This window comes from Mustelus asterias, chromosome 13 (assembly GCF_964213995.1).
Source record: "Mustelus asterias chromosome 13, sMusAst1.hap1.1, whole genome shotgun sequence".
NCBI classification, from domain to species: Eukaryota; Metazoa; Chordata; class Chondrichthyes; order Carcharhiniformes; family Triakidae; genus Mustelus; species Mustelus asterias.
This window is the reverse complement of record NC_135813.1, coordinates 28,926,363-28,953,123: the sequence shown is the minus strand read 5'-3', so window position 1 is coordinate 28,953,123 and position 26,761 is coordinate 28,926,363. Positions and strand designations below refer to the sequence as shown.

Here is a 26,761-nt window from a genome sequence, read left to right as displayed (position 1 = left end):
CTAAATTCCCCCTCAGTGTACCCGAACAGGTGCCAGAGTGTGGTGACTAGAGGATTTTCACAGGAACTTCATTGCAGTGTTAATGTAAGCCTTACTTGTGATTCATAAATAAACATGTTTTTTCCTTCACTGTCGCTGTGTCAAAATCCTGCAAGTCCCTCCCTAACAGCACTGTGGGTGATCCAACGCTACATGGGCTGCAGTGGTAGAAGGCAGCAGTTCACCACCACCTTGTCAAGGGCAACCAAGGATGGGCAATAATTGCTGGCCGAGCCAGCGAAGCGCACACCCCATAAACAATTAAAAAAAAAAAAATCGACCAAGCCACTCCTCCTGCTTCATGATTAACATTTTTAAGAAGATTTCTTCGTGTTAAGTTGGAGGGGAAGTTTGGGCTAGATTTTCCACCTTCATGGTCAGATATAAAATCTATAATCGATCTGTTCACCCTCAATAAACTGCACAGCAACATGTGAACAATATCTGCAGAATGAGGAGACCGCTTCCTGCATTTTGTGGGCAAAGGTTGCAGGACAACATGTCATTATAATACGCAAGATGATAATCATCTCATCTGGGAGCTATAATGTTTATTGGTTCCACATTTCCCTCCAATCGGTTTCAAACTGTGGGCATTTAATTTACTTTAAAAATGTACGGCCAAGTGAGAGAGACACTGGATAAAAGGCATGTTGTGGCCAAGAAGATGCACCACGGGTAATCTGAAATATGGTTCTATTCACCTGAGGTCATGCTGGGCAACTATTGGTCAGGAGTTGCTGTGACAAGGCCGCATAAAAAGTTGTCCAACCATAGCCTAACCCAAGGAAAGCATCAGGATTTCAGAGAAGCGGTAAAGGGAATGTGTGTTTCCATAGTTATAACATTGACTTTTCATTGTTTACTGGGATCCTGATCCAACCTAAGGCATGGTTGCACATTCACCTCGTGTCTACATGGGTTTCCTCTCACACTCCAAGGGTGTGTAGGTTATGCGGATTGCACCTCTCCTCTCCCCCCCCCCCCCAGCTCCCCTCACCTGACAAAGAATGGATGTTAACCCTTTGCATACACCCTCACCATTCCAAATTCACACTGCTATCTAAAATTCAGTTCCAGCAGTATCTGAGTACATTGAATCATACAAGTGCAGACACGATTTGTCAAGTAGTGACGATTTGTGAATTCATGCATATTGTAAACATGAGAAAAAAAGAATGGAGGACCTACGGAAATGACAGAGTCGATGCACTGCTTTTGAGGAGGAGCAAGACTTGGAAGGAAAAAAAGGGTTACTTTTTTTGTAGCTTTTTTTTCATTCATTTGTGGGCCATGGCCATTGCTGACTGGCCAGCATTTATTGCCCATCTCTAGATGCCCTTGGAGGGCAGTTGAGAGTCAACCACATTGCTGCGGTTCTGGAGTCACATGTAGGCCAGACCGGGTAAGAATGGCAGATTTCCTTCCCTAAAGGACATTAGTGAACCAGATGGGTTTTTCTGACAATGGTTTCACGTTCATCAGTAGATTCTTAATTCCCAATATCTTTTTACATAGAACATAGAACAGTACAGCACAGAACAGGCCCTTCGGCCCACGATGTTGTGCCGAGCTTTATCTGAAACCAAGATCAAGCTATCCCACTCCCTATCATCCTGGTGTGCTCCATGTGCCTATCCAATAACCGCTTAAATGTTTCTAAAGTGTCTGACTCCACTATCACTGCAGGCAGTCCATTCCACACCCCAACCACTCTCTGCGTAAAGAACCTACCTCTGATATCCGTCCTGTATCTCCCACCACGAACCCTATAGTTATGCCCCCTTGTAATAGCTCCATCCACCCGAGGAAATAGTCTTTGAACGTTCACTCTATCTATCCCCTTCATCATTTTATACACCTCTATTAAGTCTCCCCTCAGCCTCCTCCGCTCCAGAGAGAACAGCCCTAGCTCCCTCAACCTTTCCTCATATGACCTACCCTCCAAACCAGGCAGCATCCTGGTAAATCTCCTCTGCACTCTTTCCAGCGCTTCCACATCCTTCTTATAGTGAGGTGACCAGAACTGCACACAATATTCCAAATGTGGTCTCACCAAGGTCCTGTACAGTTGCAGCATAACCCCACGGCTCTTAAACTCCAACCCCCTGTTAATAAAAGCTAACACACTATAGGCCTTCTTCACAGCTCTATCCACTTGACTGGCAACCTTTAGAGATCTGTGGATATGGACCCCAAGATCTCTCTGTTCCTCCACAGTCTTCAGAACCCTACCTTTGACCCTGTAATCCACATTTAAATTAGTCCTACCAAAATGAATCACCTCACATTTATCAGGGTTAAACTCCATTTGCCATTTTTCAGCCCAGCTTTGCATCCTATCTTTGTCTCTTTGCAGCCTACAACAGCCCTCCACCTCATCCACTACTCCACCAATCTTGGTGTCATCAGCAAATTTACTGATCCACCCTTCAGCCCCCTCCTCCAAGTCATTAATAAAAATCACAAAGAGCAGAGGACCAAGCACTGATCCCTGCGGCACACCGCTAGCAACCTGCCTCCAATCCGAAAATTTTCCATCGACCACCACCCTCTGTCTTCGGTCAGACAGCCAGTTACCTATCCAATCGGCCAACTTTCCCTCTATCCCACACCTCCTCACTTTCATCATAAGCCGACCATGGGGGACCTTATCAAACGCCTTACTAAAATCCATGTATATGACATCAACTGCCCTACCTTCATCAACACACTTAGTTACCTCCTCAAAAAATTCTATCAAATTTGTGAGGCACGACTTGCCCTTCACGAATCCGTGCTGACTATCTCGGATTAATCCGCATCTTTCTAAATGGTCGTAAATCCCATCCCTAAGGACCCTTTCCATCAATTTACCAACCACCGAAGTAAGACTAACCGGTCTATAATTACCAGGGTCATTTCTATTCCCTTTCTTAAACAGAGGAACAACATTCGCCATTCTCCAGTCCTCTGGCACCATCCCCGTGGACAGCGAGGACCCAAAGATCAACGCCAAAGGCTCTGCAATCTCATCCCTTGCCTCCCACAGAATCCTAGGATACATTTCATCAGGCCCAGGGGACTTATCGACCTTCAGTTTATTCAAAACTGCCAAGACATCCTCCCTCCGAACATCTATTTCCTCCAGCCTATTAGCCTGTAACACCTTCTCTTCCTCAAAAACATGGCCCCTCTCCTTGGTGAACACTGAAGAAAAGTATTCATTCATCACCTCGCCTATCTCTACTGACTCCATACACAAGTTCCCACTACTGTCCTTGACCGGCCCTAACCTCACCCTGGTCATTCTTTTATTCCTCACATAAGAGTAAAAAGCCTTGGGGTTTTCCTTGATCCGACCCGCCAAGGACTTCTCATGTCCCCTCCTAGCTCTCCTAAGCCCCTTTTTATTGAATTCAAATTCCACCATCTGGCAGGATTCAAATCCAAGCATTAGCTGAATTTCTGGATGAAACATAGAAACCCTACAGTGCAGAAGGAGGCCATTTGGCCCATCGAGTCCGCACCGACCACAATCCCACCCAGGCCCTACCCCCACATATTTACCCGCTAATCCCTCTAACTACGCATCTCAGGGACAATTTTTAACCTGGCCAATCAACCTAACCCGCACATCTTTGGACTGTGGGAGGAAACCGGAGCACCCGGAGGAAACCCACGCAGACACGAGGAGAATGTGCAAACTCCACACAGACAGTGACCCGAGCCGGGAATCGAACCCAGGACCCTGGAGCTGTGAAGCAGCAGTGCTAACCACTATGCTACCGTGCCGCCCTTAGTCTAGCGATAATTCCACTCGGCCATTGCCTCCTTTCTTGCTGATCAGTTGCATACATACACTTGTATTTCAGCATTGAAAGGAATAATAGGCCGGAATTCTCCGATGGCGTGCCAACACTGCCAGTGAGAACAGAAAACCTGGCACTCAGCCAAATCTCCAACCACAGCAATGGGATTGGAGAATGCCAGCTGCATTCGAGGTAGGAGAATTCTGGCCATGGCTTTCTTACACGTATAGTTGCCGAATCCTTGGCAACACTGCAGTACAACTAGTGTTGTGTCCATATTCAGTTTTGCAAGATAACTGCTTTTTGATACGAGTCAAGATATTTCTTGGTTCAGAAGCTGAACCCGCTACAAGCATCTCTAAAGCTATGAATAGTGAAGCTCCGATAACTGTCAAACATTTCAGTCCAATGATTGATTTCCTGCTTCTCTCAATCTTGCACACAGATCCAAATACAGATGGCGACGGTAAGAACTCCAAAAATGTATGGTTGAAACAGTGAATTTCTTAGAAAGAGATATAATCTTTTGGATAGAACTGCCCAGCAGTTGTAGATCTTAGAATCCCTACAGTGCAGAAGGAGGCCATTCAGCCCGAGTCTGCACCTACAATCCCACCCAGGTCCTATCCCCGTAACCCCACGGATTTACCCTGCTAATCTCCCTGACAGCAAGGGGCAATTTAGCATGGCCAATCCACATAGCCCCACGTCTTTGGACTGAGGTGGGAAACTGGAGCCCACGCAGACACAGGGAGAATGTCTGTGTGGAGTTTGCACAGTCACCCAAGGCCGGAATTGAACCCGGGTCCCTGGCGCTGTGAGGTTGCTAAGCCACTGTGCCACCGTACCACTTAGTTCTCATGTCTTTGGTAGATAAAGCTGCAAAATTCATGTTTCTGGGCATTTTCATCAGTAAACATCCATTAACTGTATGAGCAAAGGAATGGCAAGGAAGTGGATTGTAATTATTATGGAAAATAAAATCAAACCTACACACTTGGATGATTCCCAACTGTCAAGGTGTGGGAGGAGGGTAGGATATTTGGATACACTGTCTAGCCTTTGTGACTCCACAATCTGTCATAAGCACCAATTTAAAAAAACAACATGCATTGGAGGTCTGACATAAAAGCAAGTAACAGGTTTGTCAAACTTTGTGCAAAGAAAATATAAATTAATGTTTTGTTTGATAGTTCCTTCCGCAGAAGTAAAAAACAAAAGATAGTGAAGTCCTTTTGTACAGTGAGAGAAAGGATCCAGGAAGGGGAGGGGTGGGGGTTAAAGAGGAAGACAATAAATACTCAAGTCCCAGAGAGGAAGTAAACAGGCTAAATGGATTGCAGACTGTTCAACAGAAAACCAGGACCCACTCGGATGGTAGACCCCCCCAAGGATAAGGCAATGAAGATATCTTGTGGAACATTAAAGTGGTGTCAAAATAGATGAGGGGACAGTGAAAAGCATGAAATATCCAGCTGAGGAAACAACAGCTAAAGCAGCAAGATAAGGAAATGAAGTGGGTTAAAACAAGGCTTCCCAAACTGCGAGTCACGCCCCAATGAGGTCACAAGGTGAGATTCTAGGTGAAGCTCCAACTGAATGTTAATTGCGATTTTCCTTTCAGTGCTCATTTGGTGGCACAGTCTCCACACTCCAGCGCCTGTTCGGGTACATTGAGAGCATTTAGCACGGGCCAATGCACCTAACCAGCATGACTTTCGGGCTGTGGGAGGAAACCAAAACACCCGGAGGAATCCCACGCAGACACAGGGAGAAGGTGCAGACTCCACACAGAGTGACCCAAGCTGGGAATCGAATCCGAGTCCCTGGCACTGAGGTGGCAATGTTAACCACTGTGCCACCATGTTGCCTAGGTGCTGAGCATCTTGTTTGAATTTGTGGCTCTAGCACTGTCGAAGTAATCAAAGTGTCCTGTGATATGCTGTTTGTGTGTTTTTAAAAAAAATGCAGATTGTATTTTGTGATTATCGTCCTGAAATCTTTTGTCTGGTTATGCCGCAGGATCAGGAAGAGGAACAGAAATAGACCATTTAGTTCTTTGAGCCCAAGTAGAAAGAACTCACTGACAACTGGAGTTGCAGAAAGTAAATCAGTGCTGGTATATATCAAGCACATACTGAGCTGGAGGTCTGTTGGTTGTTCACTCATTTCTCTGTGCATTAGAAAGATCTTGACTGCACTGTGACGTGAAGAATGACTGGTTGTCAACCTTCAGGTCATCAGTCTGTCCCATTGCCATGGAACCTTTTGAACTCAGGTTCAGCCTGTCTCTCATGATGGGTATTTATCAAGTACATGAAACTTTAAAAAAAAAACTGGTTTGCTAAGGGTGGGGCTGAACTATTTATCCACGGCATTTAGTCATGTCAAATTATTGCATTTACCATGGTTCTTTCAGAAATATGGACACTCCCAAAAAATTGCCATAGAAGAATGCGTGCGCCTACTTTTCCAGACTGATGTATTTAACGAGTGCAGAATGATATCTTGTAACATTCACAATAATTGAAGTAAATCTTTGGTGCAAAGTTATTAAAAGAATGGGCAATATTGTTCCATCCTTCAATGAGATAATGGTTGATCTGTATCTCAAATCTATCTGCCCATCTTTGCCCCATATCCCTTTCTAGCCTTGGCTATCAATCTCAGGGTTTACAGTGATGAATCAAGATGGCACCTATTTGCTTTTTCAATGGGGGAAAAGAGTGTTCTATCAGCCAGTTCTATCAACCGTTTGTGAATGGACCAGCTCCAATTTTAAGGTAATGGGCCCCTTATTTCGGACTCATGCACAAGCAGATTGTCTATCACATGGTTGTCATCGAGCAAACAGCACAAAGGCCTAACAGATTTTCAACTGTCTACAGTCATCAGCATCGACATATTATTTGATATGTGCACTGGGTCCCGTCAGTCAGATTAAAAAAAACCCAAAATATTATATTATACAAACTTCCTCATTGTGTTAGACCATAGGATATAGGAGCAGAATTAGGCCATTCAATCATGTCTGATAAGTTTCTCAACCCCATTCTCCTGACTTTTCCCCATCACCTTTGATCCCCATACCAATCTAGAACCTATCGCTGTCTTAAATACACTCAATGATCCGACCTCCACAGCCTTCTGTGGCAATGAATTCCACAGGTTCACCCTCTGTCTGAAGAAATTCCCCTCATCTCAGTTCTAAAGGGTCATCCCTTTACTCTGAGGCTGTGCCCTCAGGTCTTAGCGTCTCCTAGTAATGGAAGCATCTTTCCCATGTCCATTCTATCCAGGTCTTTCAGTATTCTGCAACTTTCAATTAAATCCCCCCCCCCCATTATCCTTCTAGACTCCCATCGAGTACAGATCCAGAATCCTCAGACACTCCACGATAGGCTTTTCATTCCTGGTTAACGGTGATAGGTTACGGCTCACGATTGCTCCTGTAGGCTAAAAAGTAACATACCATTTTGCCATCATAAAATGCCACATCGTAGTCATCGTGTACGACAAAGTATCTGTTCTTCCACTTCCTGTTTATTTCCATGTATTGATAGAGGTTGCCAGAGAAGATAACTTTATCCTTTAATGGAGCCTACAGGAAATAAAAGATAAAGGAGGATGAATGAGTCTTCAATGTTTAAACCACTTTTTTGCTCACGATTAATTAATGTCAAGCCATAAAAAGGGCAATAATGTTCCATCCTTCAATGAGATAATGGTTCACCTGCACCTTGATTCCATATCCCTTTGCACCCTTGTCTAACAATCTCAGATTTGAAATCATAAACTGTGCTGGTATTATATTGTTATTCACACTTATTCCACGCATATTCCACACTTCTACCAGCCAATTCTATCAAACAATGATATAGCTTCAAACAGAATATAATCAATGATTCGAATGGGATGTACCACGATTAGTTATGACAAGGATCTCAAGAATTGCATAAAATGTATGGCATCCCTTTTTGGAATAATTTTCTCAACTTATTGACTACATTTAGGACAGGATTGCACACGTACTCAGTTTAAATAGATGAAAACATAGATAAGCGAGTGGGCAAGGATCTGGCAGATGGAGTATAACGTTGGCAAGTGTGAGGTTATCCACTTTGGAAGGAATAATAGTAAAATGGACTATTATTCAAACGGTGAAAAATTGCAGCATGCTACTGTGCAGAGGGACCTGGGGGTCCTTGTGCATGAATCACAAAAACTCAGTTTGCAGGTGCAGTAGGTAATCAAGAAGGCAAATGGAATGTTGGCCTTTATCGCGAGAGGGATGGAGTATAGAAGCAGGGAGGTCATGCTGCAACTGTACAGGGTACTGGTGAGGCCGCACCTAGAGTACGGTGTACAATTTTGGTCCCCTAATTTAAGAAAGGATATATTAGCTTTGGAGGGGGTACAGAGAAGGTTCACCAGGTTGATTCCAGAGATGAGGGGGTTAGCTTATGAGGAGAGATTGAGTAGACAGGGCCTGTACTCATTGCAGTTTAGAAGGTTGAGGGGAGATCTTATAGAGACATATAAGATAATGAAGGGGCTAGACAGGGTAGAAGCAGCGGGGTTATTTCCACTTGCAATGGAAACAAGAACTAGGGGGCATAGCCTCAAAATACGGGGGAGTCAATTTAGAACAGAGTTGAGGAGGAACTACTTCTCCCAGAGGGTAGTGAATCTTTGGAATTCTCTGCCCAATTAAGCAGTAGAGGCTACCTCGTTAACTGTGTTTAAGTCACAGATAGATTTTTAACCATTAAGGGAATTAAGGGTTATGGGGAGCGGGTAGGTAAGTGGAACTGAACCCACTATCAGATCAGCCATGATCTTATTGAATGGCGGAGCAGGCTTGAGGGGCTAGATGGCCTACTCCTGCTCCTATTTCTTATGTTCAAGATTGAGACTGTTGAACATTTTACAGGTTAATAACTGCTTAAGAAGGGCATTTACCAAATAGGCTGAATAGAAAGATCTGTGCTGAGGCGAGACTGGAAACCTCAATATATTTTGATTTGATTTACTATTGTCACATGTATTGGGATACAGTGAAAAGTATCGTTTCTTGTGCGCTATACAGACAAAGCATTCTGTTCATAGAGAACATAAGGGAGAAGAAAAGGAGAGTGCAGAATATATAGTGTTACAGTCATAGCTAGGGTACAAAGAAAAATCAACTTAATATATGGTGGGTCCATTCAAAAGTCTGATGGCATCAGGGAAGAAGCTGTTCTAGAGTCGGTGGGTACATGATCTTGTATCTTTTTTCCGACGGAAGAAGGTCGAAAAGTGCATGTCTGGGGTCCTTGATTATGCTGGCTGCTTTTCCCAGGCAGCGGAAAATGTAGATGGATGGGAGGCTAGTTTGCGTGATGGACTGGGCTACATTCACAACCCTTTGTAGTTTGTGGTGTTTGGGCAGAGCAGGAGCCATACCAAGCTGTGATACATCCAGAAAGGATGCTTTCTATGGTGCATCTGTAAAAATTGTTGAGTCGTAGCGGACATGCCGAATTTCCTTAGCCTCCTGGTGGGACTTGAACCTGGGTCTCCAGAGCATTACCCCGAGTCTCTGGATTATTCGTCCAGCAACAATACAAGTACACCAATGCCTTCCTTAAATGCTATTGTTCTAACAACTCTTCCTTGGGGAAAGAAATCTGCTGTCCTTAACCTGGTCTGGCCTACACGTGACTGCAGGTCCACAACGATGTGGTGGACTCTCAAACGCCCTCGGTAACGATCCAAGCAGTTCAAGGACAATTAGGGATGGGCAATAAACGCTGGCCCAGCACAGTGATGCCCACATCCCATAAAATGAATTTTTAATAAAAGGACCAAAATCTCAAAACTTGCTCTGCTCAAGTACAACTTTATTTAATTGTAGCGAAATGAAAATTCCTTTGCATGTTGTTTTCAATTACCCATCCCACTGCCTGCTGCTCTTCCCGGAGGTCTGCTATGCTTTAGCCACTGATTGCGACGTAGTCGTCATACAAAAATTCAGTTAATTTTGGCTTGGTACATGTATTTTTTTTTAAATTGTTCACAGGCAATCCTTTCCAGAACAAGCTTCCAGCTTCAAAAAGACAAAAATCACGGTAACCTCAATTTTGGAAAATGCATCATCAAAAAAAATAAGATGGGGCAACACCCAATCCATCACGCAAACCAGCCTCCCATCCATTGACTGTCTACACTTCCCGCTGCCTCGGCAAAGCAGCCAGCATAATCAAGGACCCCGCGCACCCCGGACATTCTCTCTTCCACCTTCTTCCTTCGGGAAAAAGGTACAAAAGTCTGAGGTCACGTACCAACCAACTCAAGAACAGCTTCTTCCCTGCTGCTGTCAGACTTTTGAATGGACTTACCTTGCATTAAGTTGTTCTTTCTCTACACCCTAGCTGTGACTGCAACACTACATTCTGCACTCTCTCCTTTCCTTCTCTATGAATGGTATGTTTTGTCTGTATAGCCCGCAAGAAACAATACTTTTCACTGTATGTTAATACATGTGACAATAATAAATCAAATCACCTCTAACCCCACCACAGCTGGGAATTGAACATTGAACCTTCAGTATTCATGTCTCCATTTTCACAAATTTCTGGACCCATCATTGGAAACAAAAGATGCAGTTCTGTGAACTTGACCTACTGACTTGGGGATGTGCCTTTGTTTGCTAAGGCCCCAAGCTCTGGATACCCTCTCTACACCTTGCTACCTCTTTCGGGCGGCACTGCTGCCTCACAGCGCCAGGGACTCGGGTTCGATTCCCAGCTCGGGTGACTGTGCCGAGTCTGCACATTCTCCCCGTGTCTGCGAGAGTTTCCTCCGGGTGCTCCGGTTTCCCCTCTTAGTCCAAAAAACGTGCTGGTTAGGTGCATTGGCCATGCTTAATTTTCCCTCGGTGTACCCGAACAGCGCCGGAGTGTGGTGACCAGGGGATTTTCACAGTAACTTCATTGCAGTGTTGATGTAAGCCTACTTGTGACACTAACAAATAAATTTCTCTTTTACGACACTCCTTAAAAACAAATCTACCTCTTTGACCAAGCTTTTAGTCATCTGACCCAATATCTCCTTAAGTAGCTTGGTGACGTGCTCTTTTATAATACTCGTGAAGCGTCTTGGAACTTTCAATTGCATTAAAGGTGCCACACACATATGAGTAGCTGCTGCTCCTTGCAATACCAATGCTGAATGTTCTGAGTATTTCTGCAGCTAAAGTTATCGTGCAGTCTTACTGCATTCGAACTGTAACCACTTATTTCCCGATCATAAGCAAACCTTTAAAGTTCAAAGAAGGAGAAATGGCTTTGAATTGTAAAATGCAACCCCAAAACATTAGTGCATAACCTGGAGTCACATGTAATAAAAGAGAATACTGTTTCCTGCCATCATAAAGTGGTGGTCCTGTCTATATTCAGAGCTATTTGAAAGCTTGTTACTTTAATTTAATTCTTGACTATTTTCTAGATGATATTCAGCTGTTGGGAATTTTCTGGCTTGGCATTTGTGCAATAGAAATATTAAAACAACTCATTACTTTCCAACAATTATGCCCTTGTTCTCATCTTGCTCTCTCCCACACTATCTTCCTCCGGGTTATCATAGAATCCCTACACTGCAGAAGGAGGCTGTTTGGCCCATCGAGGCCACACCTACCACAATCCCACCCAGGGCCTTTCCCCGTAACCTCACATATTTTCCCTGTTAATCCCTTGACACTAGGGTCAATTTAGCATAGCCAAACAACCCAACCCCCACACCTTTGGACTGTGGGAGGAAACCGAAGCACCCGGAGGAAACCCACGCAGACACGAAGAACATGCAAACTCTGCACAGACAGTGACCTGAGGCCCGAATTGAACCCGGGTCCCTGGCGTTGAGACACAGCAGTGCTAACCACTGTGCCACCGTGCTGCCTAAACTTGAATTCAAATTTTGCCATCTGCATGGTGGGATTCGAATCCACAGCACTACCGAGAGTCTCTGGATTACTAGTCCAGTGGCATACCACTATGCCACCACCTCCCATGCTATATCCCTCAGTACCACACAACTTGCTTGAGCTGGGTTGGTTCAGGCCACACGCTTTACCACCACAATGCACTTTAATCACACTTCATATCTGGCTGTATAGAATCCCTACAGTACAGAAGGTGGGTCAAATGGCCTTAGAGTCTGCACCGACCATAATTCCACTCAGGCCCTATTCCTGTAACCCCACACGTTTAACCTGCTAATCCCCCTGACACGAAGGGTCAATTTAGCATAGCCAATCAATTCAACCCACACATCTTTGGACTGCGGGAGGAAACCGGAGCACACGAAGGAAAACCACGCAGACACGGGGAGAATGTGCAGACTCCGCACAGACAGTGACCTGAGGCTGGAATTGAACCTGGGTTCCTGGCGCTGTGAGGCAGCAATGCTGCCCATTTCCATCCAGTGCCGTTGCAGAAGAGATGTCTCTTTTGCACTTTAAAATCCAGTCCAGGTTCATGTGACGAAGGGGTCTTCTTTCTCATTCAATATCACGTGGGGAACAATTGTTAGTTCTGCCTGTGGAGAATGCAACTTTCTAAACTATTTCCTCTCTCAAATTATTTGAAGGCTTGAATTGGCGAGTGAGTTAAATAGGTTAAATAGCCACTGTGCTGTATAAAAGAGGCTACCAAATAACCTGGTGTTGTGAGACTTCTGTGTAAAAGAGGCTCAAACAAGGTAATCCCAATCTAGTTGCTCCTCTTCTCTCATCCACCACCACCCCCGCATCCCCCCCACCCACCCACCCACCCCAAGAACAAACGGACCATCGACATTCTGTTGAGTTACCCCGTCCAAAACTCATGAATTAGCTCATACAACAGGCAGGAAGACAAACACTCATGTTTAAGAAAACACTTCCTTGTTGTTGGGCGTTAATTCATTTCATACTCACGCCAGCAAGTCATCCTCTTGCGTTGTTCTGTATTTTCCAAATCTACAGCTGTGGCCTTGTGCCTGCATGAAACTGCAGGTCTTGATGAGCCCTAATTATTGTCATGTTCCCAATTTAGAAAGAGTTCTTGTGGTGTGGTACAATAATGAGTCAAAAGGTTGAACTAGATTTCAGGCCAAAACAAAATTGCCCAAATTACTCATTGAGAACACGTTCGTTTCTCAAGAATAATTTGTCATTCTGTCTTGAGCAACACCTTGATGGGGTTCAAAGACTAAACACAACTACAAATAGTGGGCCACATGAAATTCCGAACTCCAGAAACCCTGCCATTTGGTCCATCTACACTTAGTTCCTGATCATTAATTGGTCTATATCATTAAGGAACTAGGACATGGCATATTTCATTTTACCATAGATTATTGCTTTTCTGAATTTCAGTTTAAGAGGTGCACTAGTGAATGCCACAATAAGCTACCAGATTGTTAAGACATTGACTTCTTGTTCCACAGTCTGCGCGGAGTTTGCTGATACCGCAAAATTATGTTATGCGCACAGTAACTGGCCACGTCACTCTTGAAACTAGGGAGAGGGAACGACAGATAAAGTTCCTACTTCTGATGACCCATGGATTTTTTTTTTAAACTGAGAATATGCACTCAAGGACAATTATCAGGTGTGTGTTCATTAGATGTGGCTGGCAAGGCAGGCATTTGTTACCAATCTCAGTTTGCCCTCAACAAGGTGGTGAGGAGCCACTTTCTTGAGCACTGCTGTCCATGTGGTGATGGTGCACCCACAATGCTGTTTGGCAAAGAATTCCAGGACGTTGGTCCAGGATAACAGAGGAAGGGCTACACAGTTCCAAGACATGATTGTGTGCGACTTATAGAATGGACACAGTGCAGAAGAGGCACTTTGGCCCATCAAATCTGCACCGACATGAGAAACAACTGACTCCCACCTAATCCCACTTGGTCCATAGCCTTGAATATGACGTGCCAAGTGCTCATCCAGGTACTTTATTTAATTATTGTCACAAGTAGGCTTACATTAACACTGCAATGAAGTTACTGTGAAAATCGCCCAGTCGCCACACTGACGCCTGTTCGGGTAGACTAAGGGAGAATTTAGCATAGCCAATGCACCGAACCAGCACATCCTTTAGACTGTGGGAAGAAACCGGAGCACCCGGGGAGGAAACCCACGCAGATACGGGGAGATCGTGCAGACTTCACACAGACAGTGACCCAAGCCAGGAATTGAACCCGGGTCCCTGGTGCTGCAAGGGAGCAGTGCTAACAACCGTGCCACTACTTTTTAAAGAATGTAAGGCAACCCGCCTCTTCCACCCTCCCAGGCAGCACATCTGGGTAAAAAGTTTACCCTCGAGGTAAAAATGTTTTTCCTCATCTCCCCTCACCTTGAACCCATGTCCCCTTGTGACGGACCCTTCAACTAAGGGGAACAGCTTATCCACTCTGCTCCTCAATCCTGTAAAGCTCAATTAGGTTGCTCCTCAGTCTTCTCTGCTCCAATGAAGATGACCCAAGCCTCCGAAAGTTAGTGACATTTGCTACCAAATAAACTTGTTGGACTTTAACCTGGTGTTGTTAGACTTCTTACTGTTTACCCCAGTCCACCGCCAGCTTCTCCACATCATTCAGTCACTCAAGCAGCCTTCTGTCATCATCCTTTGTCTCCTACAACTGAGCCAATTTTGAATCCACTTTATCAAATTATCCTGTATCCAATGTGCATTTGCCTTCTTTACAAGTTTCCCATGTGGGACCTTGTCAAAGGCTTTGCTGAAATCCATGGGACTTGGGGGGGAATTTACAGGTGATGGTCTGTTGTCCTGGTCCTTCTAGGTGGTAGAGGTCATGGGTTTGGAAAATATTGCCGAGTTGCTGCATGGCATCTTGTAGATGACACACATGTTGATTTGATTTGTCACATGTATTAGGATACAGTGTATTGTTTATTGCGCTCTATACAGGCAAAGCATACCATTCATAGGAGGAGAAAGGAAGGAGAGGTTGCAGAATATAGTATGATAGGACCATTAAAAAGTCTGATGGCGGCAGGGAAGAAGCTGTTCTTGAGTTATTTGGTACATGACCTCAGATTTTTGTATTTTTTCCCTAGCAGAAGAAGGTGGAAGAGAACATGTCCGGGGTGCATAGGATCCTTGATTATGCTGGCTGCTTTTCCGAGGCAGCGGGAAGCGTAGATGGAGTCAATGGATGGGAGGTTGGTTTCTGTGATTGACTGGGCTACGTTCACAACCCATTATAGCTTCTTGCAGTTTTGGTCAGAGCAGGAGCCATACCAAGCTGTGATACAACCAGAAAGAATGCTTTCTATGGTGCATCTGTAAAAATGCGAGAGGGGTGGAGGGGGAATTAATGTTTGTGATTTTTAGGGTGCTAATAAAAGTAATACGATTTATCTTCGGGTGGGGACCCACAACAACTTCACTTGTGATTGAATAACCTGCCCACGTTCATCACAGATCAACATGGGTCACTTTGACAAGGTATTTGTGAGACCTCGGAATCCACAGACCTTGCAAGTAATCAATGTCGACACAAAAGGAAAGAAATGAGACTTTGGAAACAAAGTAGATAGAAGCATTAAATCATTTGACAAACCAGAGTTAGATCCAAAACTAAGCTTCAGGGGTCAAGATTCAATCATGTGCTCCAACAGTTCAAGTGTTTTTGGAGTGTGGAGGAAATTATTTATTATGAAAGGAACAGTCATGAGATCAGAGCACAAGAACATGTTTGGAAAAAATGCATGCGAGGTTACGTGCTTGCAGAACTTTTAGTTAAGCCAATAAAGATGCAAAGGAATGGCACTGATCTTTACAGATGAACAATCATCCACTCCAAGTCACTGAATATCCATTGATGCCATTTTTTTTAATGTAAAAAAAGTTCTAGAAACATAGAAACTAGAAGCAGGAGTCGGCCATTCAGCCCTTCTAGCCTGACCCGCCATTTATCATAGCTGATCCGCATATTCAATGTCCTGATCAAATGTATGAAAAAGGGCAGAAGAGGACATATTTAAATTAGGAAACATCTGAATCATCCAGGACACAAATGTTAATCTAACAGACTGGAAGTAATCAAAGAAATTTCAACAACTTTCACGTTTTACATAGCGAACAAACCAAGACACATGGAATGGATGCAATCCGGCTCTGCAGTGACCGCGGCCTAACTGGAGGAAGAGTCGTGCTATAATTGGGCTCCATGTTGAGTAAAAGGGAAGAAGATGGGCAGCGTTCTTGCTCAACCCAAGGAGGAAGGCAGGGATACAGCGGCAACACCACCCGATTCCAATCTATAAAAACAAAATGTACCTACTCTTTTGCAGTGAAAAATCTATTTCAATAATCTGCCTACCAAATCATCAGTTCCCACAAGAACTCTTGCTTTTAACCACATCTACAACAACGCTGTAAACTTCATTCAAACCGAGATTTGGGAGATTGCTGACTGGAGAGTAGGCAAGGCGAGGGGGAGAAAAGTCATACGAACACTTGGAAACAGAATCCTCAAGTTTCTGTACTGCTCATAAGGTTTAACAAGAAAAAGGTTTATTCTTACACTGAACTAATTCCAGGTATCGTGTATTTCCAGGAATCTTTGGAAGAGAGGAGGGGTCAGGGTAGGGGTGAATAAACCTGGCTGCCCATTTCAGGCAGATTGGCATTCAGGAGAAAAAGTTGGTCCCTATTCAAGTTACTGATCCAAAACCAGAGCTCAACATTGGCTTGCCTTGGGGATGGCAAGATCCTGGGTTTCAAGCAGCACCATATTTGGAAGCAGAGTAACATTTGGCCAGTCTATTTAATATTTTCCATTGTACTCACTGCAGAGAATTAGGGCTTTTACTGACTTGAACAGTCCTTCTGTGGTCTGGAAGAGACTCAATCCAGAATACAATGAACTAGTTTAGGATTAGAATTATTTTCTTGCTCAGATTTCAAAGACTATCAAAACCTGAGGGCTTCCAGCTTCCCATACCATAGTTGCTGGACAAGAGTTCACCTTTAATTTATTCCAAAAGAAAATCAGAATGGATGCTCAAGTCAACTTGCCCTAAATGGAAAACATAATTTCAGCAAAAAGATACAATTATTTTTGGGTCTTCTTTCAAGAAACCGACTTCCCAGAGTTCCCAAAGGATTGTGAGCATAACCTAGTCCATCATGCAAACCAGCCTCCCATCCATTGACTCTGTCTACACTTCCTGCTGCCTCGGAAAAGCAGCCAGCATAATCAAGGACCTCACACACCCTGGACACGCTCTTCCACCTTCTTCCTTCCAGAACAAGACAAAAAAGTGTGAGAACACGTACCAACCGACTCAAGAACAGCTTCTTCTCTGCTGTCATCAGACTTTTGAATGGACCCATCATATATTAAGTGGATCTTTCTTTACACACTATCTGTAACTGCAACATATTATATTCTGCACTCTCTCTCCTTCTCTCCTATGTACTCTATGAATGGTAATGTTTTGTTCGTATAGCCCACAGGAAAGAATACTTTTCACTGTATCCCAAAACATGTGACAATAATAAATCAAATCAGACTCATTTCTATGTATACTGTGATTTGGATCTTTAAAGTGAATTTGCTTCAGCTTGCACTAGATCACACTTAAGGATGAACATTTCATCTGTAGCATGCTTCACAAATTTCTGGTGTAGTGCCTAGATTGGAACATTGCTGTAGGGGTTCCCAAGGGTTACATCCTAGGCCCAACCACCTTCAGCTACTTCATCAATGACCTTCCCCCACCATCAGGTCAGAAGTGTGGATGCATGCTAATGATTTCAAGTCATTTACAACTCCTCAGATCCTGACATCGTCTATGTCAATATCCAGTGAAACTCAGATGACATTTGGGATTGGGCTGATAAGTGGCAAGTAATATGCACCCCACACATGTACCAGGCAATGACCATCTCCAAGACAGAAGAGATTAATCATTTCCCCAGGACATAGGCGAGATTTAGCTGGCATAGGTTGGGGAAGGAAACTGCAGGGGATGGGCACAATTGTAATGTGGAACTTGTTCAAGGAACAGCTACTACGCGTCCTTGATAAATATGTACCTGTCAGGCAGGGAGGAAGCAGACGTGTGAGGGAACCGTGGTTTACTAAGGAAGTTGAATCTCTTGTGAAGAGGAAGAAGGAGACTTATGTTATGAGACGAGACGTGAAGGCTCAGTTAGGGCGCTTGAGAGTTCCAAGTTAGCCAGGAAGGACCTAAAGAAAGAGTTAAGAGGAGCCAGGAGGGGACATGGGAAGTCTTTGGCAGGTAGGATCAAGGAAAACGCTAAAGCTTTCTATAGGTATGTCAGGAGTAAAAGAATGACTTGGGTAAGATTAGGACCAGTCAAGGACAGTAGTGGGAAGTTGTGCGTGGAGTCTGAAGAGATAGGAGAGGCACTAAATGAATATTTTTCGTCGGTATTCACACTGGAGAGGGACAGTGTTGTCAAGGGGAGAACTGAGATGCAGGCTGTTGGACTGGATGGGATTGATGTTCGTAAAGGAGGAGGTGTTAGCAATTCTGGAAAGGGTAAAAATAGATAAGTCCCCTGGGCCGGATGGGATTTATCCTAGGATTCTCTGGGAGGCTAGAGAGGAGATTGCAGAGCCTTTGGCTTTGATCTTTGTGTCGTCATTGTCTACAGGAGCAGTGCCAGAAGACTGGAGGATAGCAAATGTTGTCCCCTTGTTCAAGAAGGAGAGTAGGGACAACCCTGGTAATTATAGACCGGTGAGCCTTACTTCTGTTGTGGGCAAAGTATTGAAAAGGATTATAAGAGATAGGATTTATAATCACCTAGAAAGGAATAATTTGATTAGGGATAGTCAGCACGGTTTTGTGAAGGGTAGGTTGTGCCTCACAAACCTTATTGAGTTCTTTGAGAAGGTGACCAAAGAGGTGGATGAGGGTAAAGCGGTTGATGTGGTGTATATGGATTTCAGCAAAGCGTTTGATAAGGTTTCCCCATGGTAAGCTTTTGCAGAAAATACAGACACATGGGATTGAGGGTGATTTAGTGGTTTGGATCAGGAATTGGCTAGCTGTAAGAAAACAGAGGGTGGTGGTTGATGGGAAATTTTCATCCTGGAGTTCAGTTACTGGTGGTGTACCGCAAGGATCTGTTTTGGGGCCACTGCTGTTTGTCATTTTTATTAATGACCTGGATGAGGGCGTGGAAGGATGGATTAGTAAATTTGCGGATGACACTAAAGTCGGTGGAGTTGTAGACAGTGCGGAAGGAAGTGGCAGGTTACAGAGGGACATAGATAAGCTGCAGAGCTGGGCTGAGAGGTGGCAAATGGAGTTTAATGCGGAAAAGTGTGAGGTGATTCACTTTGGAAGGAGTAACAGGAATACAGAGTACTGGGCTAATGGTAAGATACTTGGTAGTGTGGATGAACAGAGGGACCTGGGTGTCCATTTGCATAGATCCCTGAAAGTTGGCACCCAGGTTGATAGGGTTGTTAAGAAGGCGTACGGTGTATTAGCTTTTATTGGGAGAGGAATTGAGTTTCGGAGCCAGGAGGTCATGCTGCAACTGTACAAAACTCTGGTGCGGCTGCATTTGGAGTATTGCGTACAGTTCTGGTCGCCGTATTATAGGAAAGATGTGGAAGTGTTGGAAAGGGTGCAGAGGAGATTTACCAGGATGTTGCCTGGTATGGTGGGAAAATCGTATGAGGAAAGGCTGAGGGGCTTGAGGTTGTTTTTGTTAGAGAGAAGGTGGTTAAGAGGTGACTTAATAGAGGCATACAAGATGATCAGAGGATTAGCTAGGGTGGATAGTGAGAGCCGTTTTCCTCGGATGGTGATGGCTAGCACGAAGGGACATAGCTTTAAATTGAGGGGTGAGAGATGTAGGACAGATGTTAGAGGTAGGTTCTTTACTCAGTAGTAAGGGCGTGGAATGCCCTGCCTGCAGCAGTGGTGGACTTGTCAACATTAAGAGCATTCAAATGGTTATTGGATAAACATATGGTTGATATTGGAATAGTGCAGATTGGAGGGGCTTTAGATTGGTTCCACTGGTCGGCACAACATCGAGGGCTGAAGGGCCTGTACTGCGCTGTAATGTTCTATTCACTGGCATTACCCTCACTGATACCCCACTGTCAACATTCTGGGGGTTACCATTGATCAGAAACTGAACTGGAGCAGCCATATAAATACTGGGGCTACAATAGAAGGTCAGACACCAAGATGAGTAACAACTCCCAACTCCTCAAAGCCATTTCCCCAAGACATAAATCAGGACTGTGATGGTATCCTCTCCACTTGCTTGGATTAGTGCGGTGCCAACATTGAAGATTCAAAAAGCTTGACACCATACAGGACCATGCAGCCCCCTTGAGCGGCACTCCATCCATCAATTTAAACAGTCCCACCCTCGGCACACAGTGGCAGAAGTGTGCACTGTATACTTGAATCACTGCAGCAAGTCACCAAGGTTCTTTTGTCAGTACCTGCCAAACCCACAACCTCTACCACCTTGAAGGACAAGAACAGCATGGGAGCACCAGACCGGCAAGCTCTCCTCCAAACCACACACCACTCTGACTTGGAACTATAATCGCTGCTCCTTCACTGTTGCTGGTCAAAATACTGAATCTCCTTCTTAGCAGCACTTTGGGAGTAGCCACATCAAATAGATTAGAGGGTGGCTGACCACCACCTTCTCAAGGGCAATTTGGCGTAGGTAACAAACATGCTCATGGAAGAATTTTAAAAAAAAGAATGACTTGTAAATTCCAAAGCAGGCAGGAGACACAAAGGAAATGTATCACCTTCACCCCACTGTGGTAGCAGCAACAATTTGAATTTCAATAGCGCCACTAAAGTAAAACATCCCAAGGAACTTCACAGGAGGTCAAACAAAATTTGACACTGAACCAAATAATGTGATTGGGAAAGGTGACCAAAAACTTGGTCAAAGGAGGGGTAGATTTTCCACTTCTGTTTCTGGCAAGCAGGGAGGGTAAAATCCCACAGGAGGCCCAAAACACGATTCATGCCAGCAGGGTTTCCCGTTGCGATTGTCTCTATTCAACATCAGGGCTTTCTTTAGAATACATTAACATCTGAGTCAGAGTCATAGAGGTTTACAGCATGGAAACAGGCCCTTTGGCCCAACTTGTACATGCCGCCCTTTTTTAAAAAAGAAAACCCGTAAGCCAATCCCAATTGCCTGCATTTGGCCCATATCTGATTATCAGGCCTCTCCAGGCGCTCTAGTTTTATTTTAGGGCACCTTTTAGCCCAAGTCACTGATGGGGCCGACTCAGAGCCAGTGAGACATTGTGGGATCAGCCCCTTCATTTTTTTTAAGCTATAGGCTGAACGATACGGCGGTGCAGACGCTGTTTTTCCCCACCTGCTGCGCCACTCTGCCAATGAATGGGAAAAATCTGCCTACAAGCAGCATCTTGAGAGGAGACATACAGATACAGACAAGTTTAAGTGAAGGAATTCCTAGACTGATGAAGATGCCACTGTCAATGAGTAAATTAAAACTGGATTTACACAAGAAGCCAAAATTAGAGGAGTGCGAGAAATTCAAAGTCTTGTAGGGTTGGAGGAGATTGGGAGGCATGAGATAATGGGAGTCTTTAAAGACAGAAATGAGGATTTTAAAATCAAGCTGTTGCCAGGCCAAAAGTCAGTGTAGGCTTGCACCCTTCCACAGTCTGCACGACAAGCTAAGGTCATAGAATCCCTACAGTGCAGAGGCGGCCATTCGGCCCATCGAGTCTGCACCAACCACAATCCCACCCAGGCCCTATCCCCATAACCCCATGCATTTATCCTAGCCAGTGCCTCTGACACTAAGGGGCAATTAGCATGGCCAATCCACCTAACCTGCACATCTTTGGACGTTGGGAGGAAACCAGAGCACCCGGAGGAAACCCATGCAGACATGGAGAACGTGCAGACTCCTCACAGGCAGTGACCCAAGCTGGGAATCAAACCCGGGTCCCTGGTGCTGTGAGGCAGCAGTGCTAACCACTGCGCCATCCCAAATAAAATCAGCGATGTTAGTGTCTAACTCTTAAATCTCACTGTTCAACAGATGTTAACAATTCCCTTTTAAAGGTGTCAATTTTTAATTGTTCTCGAGGAGAGACATACATACAGTCTCGCTTACCATTTCTAGTGCCTCCAAAACAGACAAACGTATTGTTGAAAAAAAATGCCATTGGGGTGCTCGGTAGAGGCCCAATAAGCTGTCTGCCTTACTAAATCAGGGCAAGTCTGTGAGGTGCTTCAAGACACAACAGACCGTGCTACTTGAATTAATTTCTCACCTTAATGCCTTACATTAACAAAGATTAATGCATATGCCATATAGAGCAACAAACCTCAGTGAGCCTTCTCCGAGAGGTCAATCATTTAGAACTCAGAAGAAGAGAAATTGCTTTACTCAAATGGTGTGAATCTTTGGAATTCTCCAGCTCAGATCACTGTGGATGTGCAGTCATTGAGTATAGTCAAGGCAATGGACAATGGAGTTTTGGGTACTAATGAAATGATGGGATATTGGGGTGAGGAGGGGCATAGTGTGAGAAGGTGGAGGTAGAGGATTTTGTTTGATGGCAGAAGTGCCTTAAATTGGCCAAATGGTCTACCCCAACTCCTATTTACGTTCAATCAAATCAGTTACTCTGTCATTTTTAATCTAGACACATCCAGGGCAGGAATGACAATGATGGCAGTTAGAGAGACAAGCTTGCATTCCTTGCTAAAGCTTTTACCAACACGACATTGAGTACCGTACTCATTTTGTTTGGAACACGAATATCGGGAAAGCATTTCTTTTTACGGAATTCAATGCATAGCATGTGAAAACAATTGACCCAAAATCTCATTTCCAAATACCCATTTTTAAAGTTCCGCACATCATGGTGGCACAGTGGTGTCACAGTGCCAGGGACGAGAGTTCAATTCCGGCCTCAGGCGACTGTCTGCGTGGAGTTGCACATTCTCCCCATGTCTGCATGGGTTTCCTCCCACAGTCCAAAGATGTGCAGGTTAGGTTGATTGGCCATGCTCAATTGTCCCTTAGTGCCCAAGGTATGTAGGTTAGGGGGATTACAGGGTAAATACATGGGGTTACGGGGATAGGGCCTGGGTGGGATTGTCGTCGGTGCAGGTTTGATGGGCCAAATGTGCCTCCTTCTGCACTGTAGGGATTCTATGATTTGTGTATTGATGGATTCTTCACCCGTTTAATCCTTTGCTCTTTCTAAAGGGTCTTTATCAACAGTTGGGATAAAAAGGCATTGACTGGAACTAACTTGCGCTCTTCTCCGCAGATCCAGCCTTATCTGCCCATTTCCAATAAGCTTGGCTTTTATTTCTGATATGGAGCATACGTGACAATATAATCAATGAAATAAAGTTCTTGCAAACTGATGAATCCTCAAGGTTTCAGCTACTCTGAATGTAACTTTATATGGAGCAAGGCTAAGGCAAGTTGATGGCAATACTGAGCTTCCACTGTAGTCTGAGAAGAAAGCATCTTTTCAGATTACCTTCCAAAGCCTCAAGATGAAGAATGCATAATTGATTTAAAAGTACAGCACAAATCCATAAAAGGGACGCATTGACAAGACCATATTGAGCCCGATATGAGGCAGAGCAATTCATCGCACGGGGACAAACTTGTAATGCTTCAGTTTGACACAATGTAGGAGTATAAATCCAGTCCAATGTCTTAACTGGTCTGAGAGATGACCAGGGAACATGTTGGCACTTTAGAGAATCCTTCCTAAATTTCAACTGTCCAGAGAGTAGGGACTCTCTTGTTCCTGCTTTCAACATTTACATTTTCAGCTTTTGGAATACATTACAGTGCATGCATATACGCAGGCATACACCAAAGCAGAGGACTTCAGGATTCAGCCAGGCTGGAGCCAAGCAAGGTAAAACAGGCTTGGAGCTGGCAGATCTCCAACTGCATCTCAGACTTGTAGCAGTGTAAATTACCTGGGGTCCTGCCAACTGAGAACTACTTCACCAGAGAGTCAGTCATAGGTCAGAATTTTACCGTCTAGCCCGCCACGGGAATCAGAGCCGGAGAGGGGGGGTGGGCCATGGAATGGTCCATTGACCTTGGGCGGGATTTTGCAGTTTTGGGACAAGAGGCGCCATAAAATCCCACCCAGAGTGTTTTACAGCACAGAAAGAGGCCCTTTGGCCCATCGTGTCTGTGCCAGCCATCAAGCATCTCTGTTATAATCCCATTTTCCAGCAGTTGGTCCATAGCCTTGTGCTATGGCATTTCAAGTGCTCAGCTAAATGTTTAGGGTTCCTGCCTCTAACACCCTTTGAAGAGAGGGAGTTCCAGATTCCCACCACCCTCTGGGTGGGTGAAAATGTTTTTCCTCAAATTCCCTCTAACGAGGGGGCAGAGATTTAAGGTGGTTAGTAGGAGATTTAATGATCCCTCTATCAATGGAAAAGTTCCTTCCTATGAGAGACAGGACATGGAATTGGAAGCTCAGATGCTAAGATGCTAAGGGTGTGTATATTTTTCAACCTGAATGAATAGTCAGGGATTGGATTCAAGCAGAACTTTCATGTTTAGAGATTTTGTTGGGAGCCAAATATGATGCTTTCAGCCTTGTTAATGTCAAGTTGGAGAAGGGGAGAGATTCTACACAAAATGCTTTAGCCATAATTATTCCTTTACTGGCATCAAAGATCCATTAGACGCAGATATCCCTTACCATATTTGTTTTACATTAATCTTTAGGATCTGGGGGTTACTGGTAAGGCTAGCATTATTGTCCATCCTTAGTTGCCCTTGATGTACACTAAGTTTATCCTTTAGGAATCAATGGGCAACTACAGTATTGAACTATATTGGAGGAGTGGTGAAAAGATGACATTATGCAAAATGTGGATCACGTGATATTATAGAGACATACAAGATAATGAAGGGACTGGATAGGGTAGAGGTGGAGAGATTCTTTCCACTTAGAAGGGAAACCAGAACTAGAGGGCACAGCCTCAAAATAAGGGGGGGCCAGTTCAGAACAGAGTTGAGGGGGAACTTCTTCTCTCAGAGGGTAGTGAATCTCTGGAATTCTCTGCCCATTCAAGTGGTGGAGGCTTCCTCGTTGAATATGTTTAAATCACGGGTAGATAGTTTTCTGATCGATAAGGGAATTAGGGGTTATGGGGAGCAGGCGGGCAAGTGGAACTGATTCGCTTCAGATCAGCCATGATCTTGTTGAATGGCGGGGCAGGCTCGAAGGGCCAGATGGCCTACTCCTGCTCCTATTTCTTATGTTCTTATGTTCTTATGATATCATCTTAGTTTTGGGTCACCCACATCCCTTCACTCAACAGCAAGGCTGAAATCTTATTACTTTGGAAAATCAATGTTGGCGGATGCAGCACTGCTTTAAATATAGTACGAAATATTAAATACGAAACCAAATTTTAGGAACTTGAAACAGTCTCTGCTCTGGGCTACGACTAACAAATCGTATCAGAAATACCAGAGATCTGTATCACCAGGAGTTTGCTGTTCTGGAGATAAATACCTACATATCACATTAAGCTGAGCCTGTAGTTAGCCACCTTAAGTGAGATACCCAACAAACAGAAGATCAAGAGATTGGACAAACGACTGACAAGAGTGCATTGGACCGTAATCGGCTAAAATACAATCACTGCCATTGTATCAAACAGAATCACAGAGCTGAGGAAATTTAGACTCAGCAAGGCAGATACATTTGATTTTCACATCGAAATATTTGAAGCGGCACGGTGGCAGAGTGTTTAGCACTGCTGCCTTGCAGCGACAGGGACCCGGGTTCAATTCCAGTCTTGAATGATTGTGTGGAGTTTACACATTTTCACAAGGACATGTTACATCAAATTCAACAACTTCAGATGATTAGCTCTACCCCACCCTCAACCCCTTGTTTTCATTTTATTTAATTTTTAACTGTTTACCTTCTATTTTTGTCTTTCTTAATTTTTATTCCCCCCACTCTTTTATCCCGCCTTTTTCTCAATTGTACCTCTCTTTCCCTCCCCCCCCCCCCCCCCCCCCCCCCCGGCCATTCACACCCTTCATTCTCTCTACGGACAGCCATTAGCAGCCTATCCCCTTGTTCTTCTGGCTATGACTCATCTTTCATTCCCTCACCCTGCAGTATAAATACCTCCCACTTTCTATGCCTTTTAGTTTTGACAAAGGGTCATCTGGACTCGAAACGTCAGCTCTTTTCTCTCCTTACAGATGCTGCCAGACCTGCTGAGATTTTCCAGCATTCTCACTTTTGGCTCAACCTCTGCGTGGGTTTCCTCCCACAATCCAAAGATGTGTAGGTGAGATGGATTGGCCATGGTAAATGTGTGGGGTTACAGGGATAGGGGCAGGGGAAGAGGACCTGGGTATGACATTCTGAGAGAGTCTGTCAGGAAGTCAGTGCAGACTCGTCAGGCTGAATAGGCTCTGCTGCATTGTAGGGATTCTGTGATTTCTAAGAGCAAGAGTAAACTGGCATTTCAAACACAGCAGGCGTGGGAAACTCAGCTTCAAGAACTGTAATCGCCCTGCTCATTAGATTGGCCCACATATCAATCACCCTGTTCCTGCCATAATTCTACGAAGAGGTGGGGAAGTGGCAACTGGTAATTGTGGAACAACCAGGGGAAGAGGAAATACGCCTCAACATTACAGTCTGATTCAATTGGCCATCTCACATGGTGTTTTTCGTGTGATTCAGAAGATTCATGAATAACACCTTCTGATGAATTAGATACTAGATGTAATATTCTAACGGGTAATGAAATGGAAGCTAAATTATGAGTTTAAGGCACAGATGTGGAGCCAGAATAAAATTTGTAGACATGAAAGCTATGAGTGAAGACCAGAATTTAA

The 26,761-nt window shown here is 44.4% G+C and overlaps 1 protein-coding gene across 1 annotated transcript in view; it reads right to left on the bottom strand.

Moving 5' to 3' along the window:
- LOC144502543 (protein Niban 2-like) overlaps nucleotides 1–26,761 on the bottom strand; it is a 213,804-nt gene that overhangs the window by 89,068 nt on the left and 97,975 nt on the right. The window contains exon 3 of the mRNA XM_078226621.1: nucleotides 7,303–7,431. Within this exon, the coding sequence (XP_078082747.1) occupies nucleotides 7,303–7,431 (129 nt within the window). The remainder of the gene's footprint in view (nucleotides 1–7,302; nucleotides 7,432–26,761) is intronic.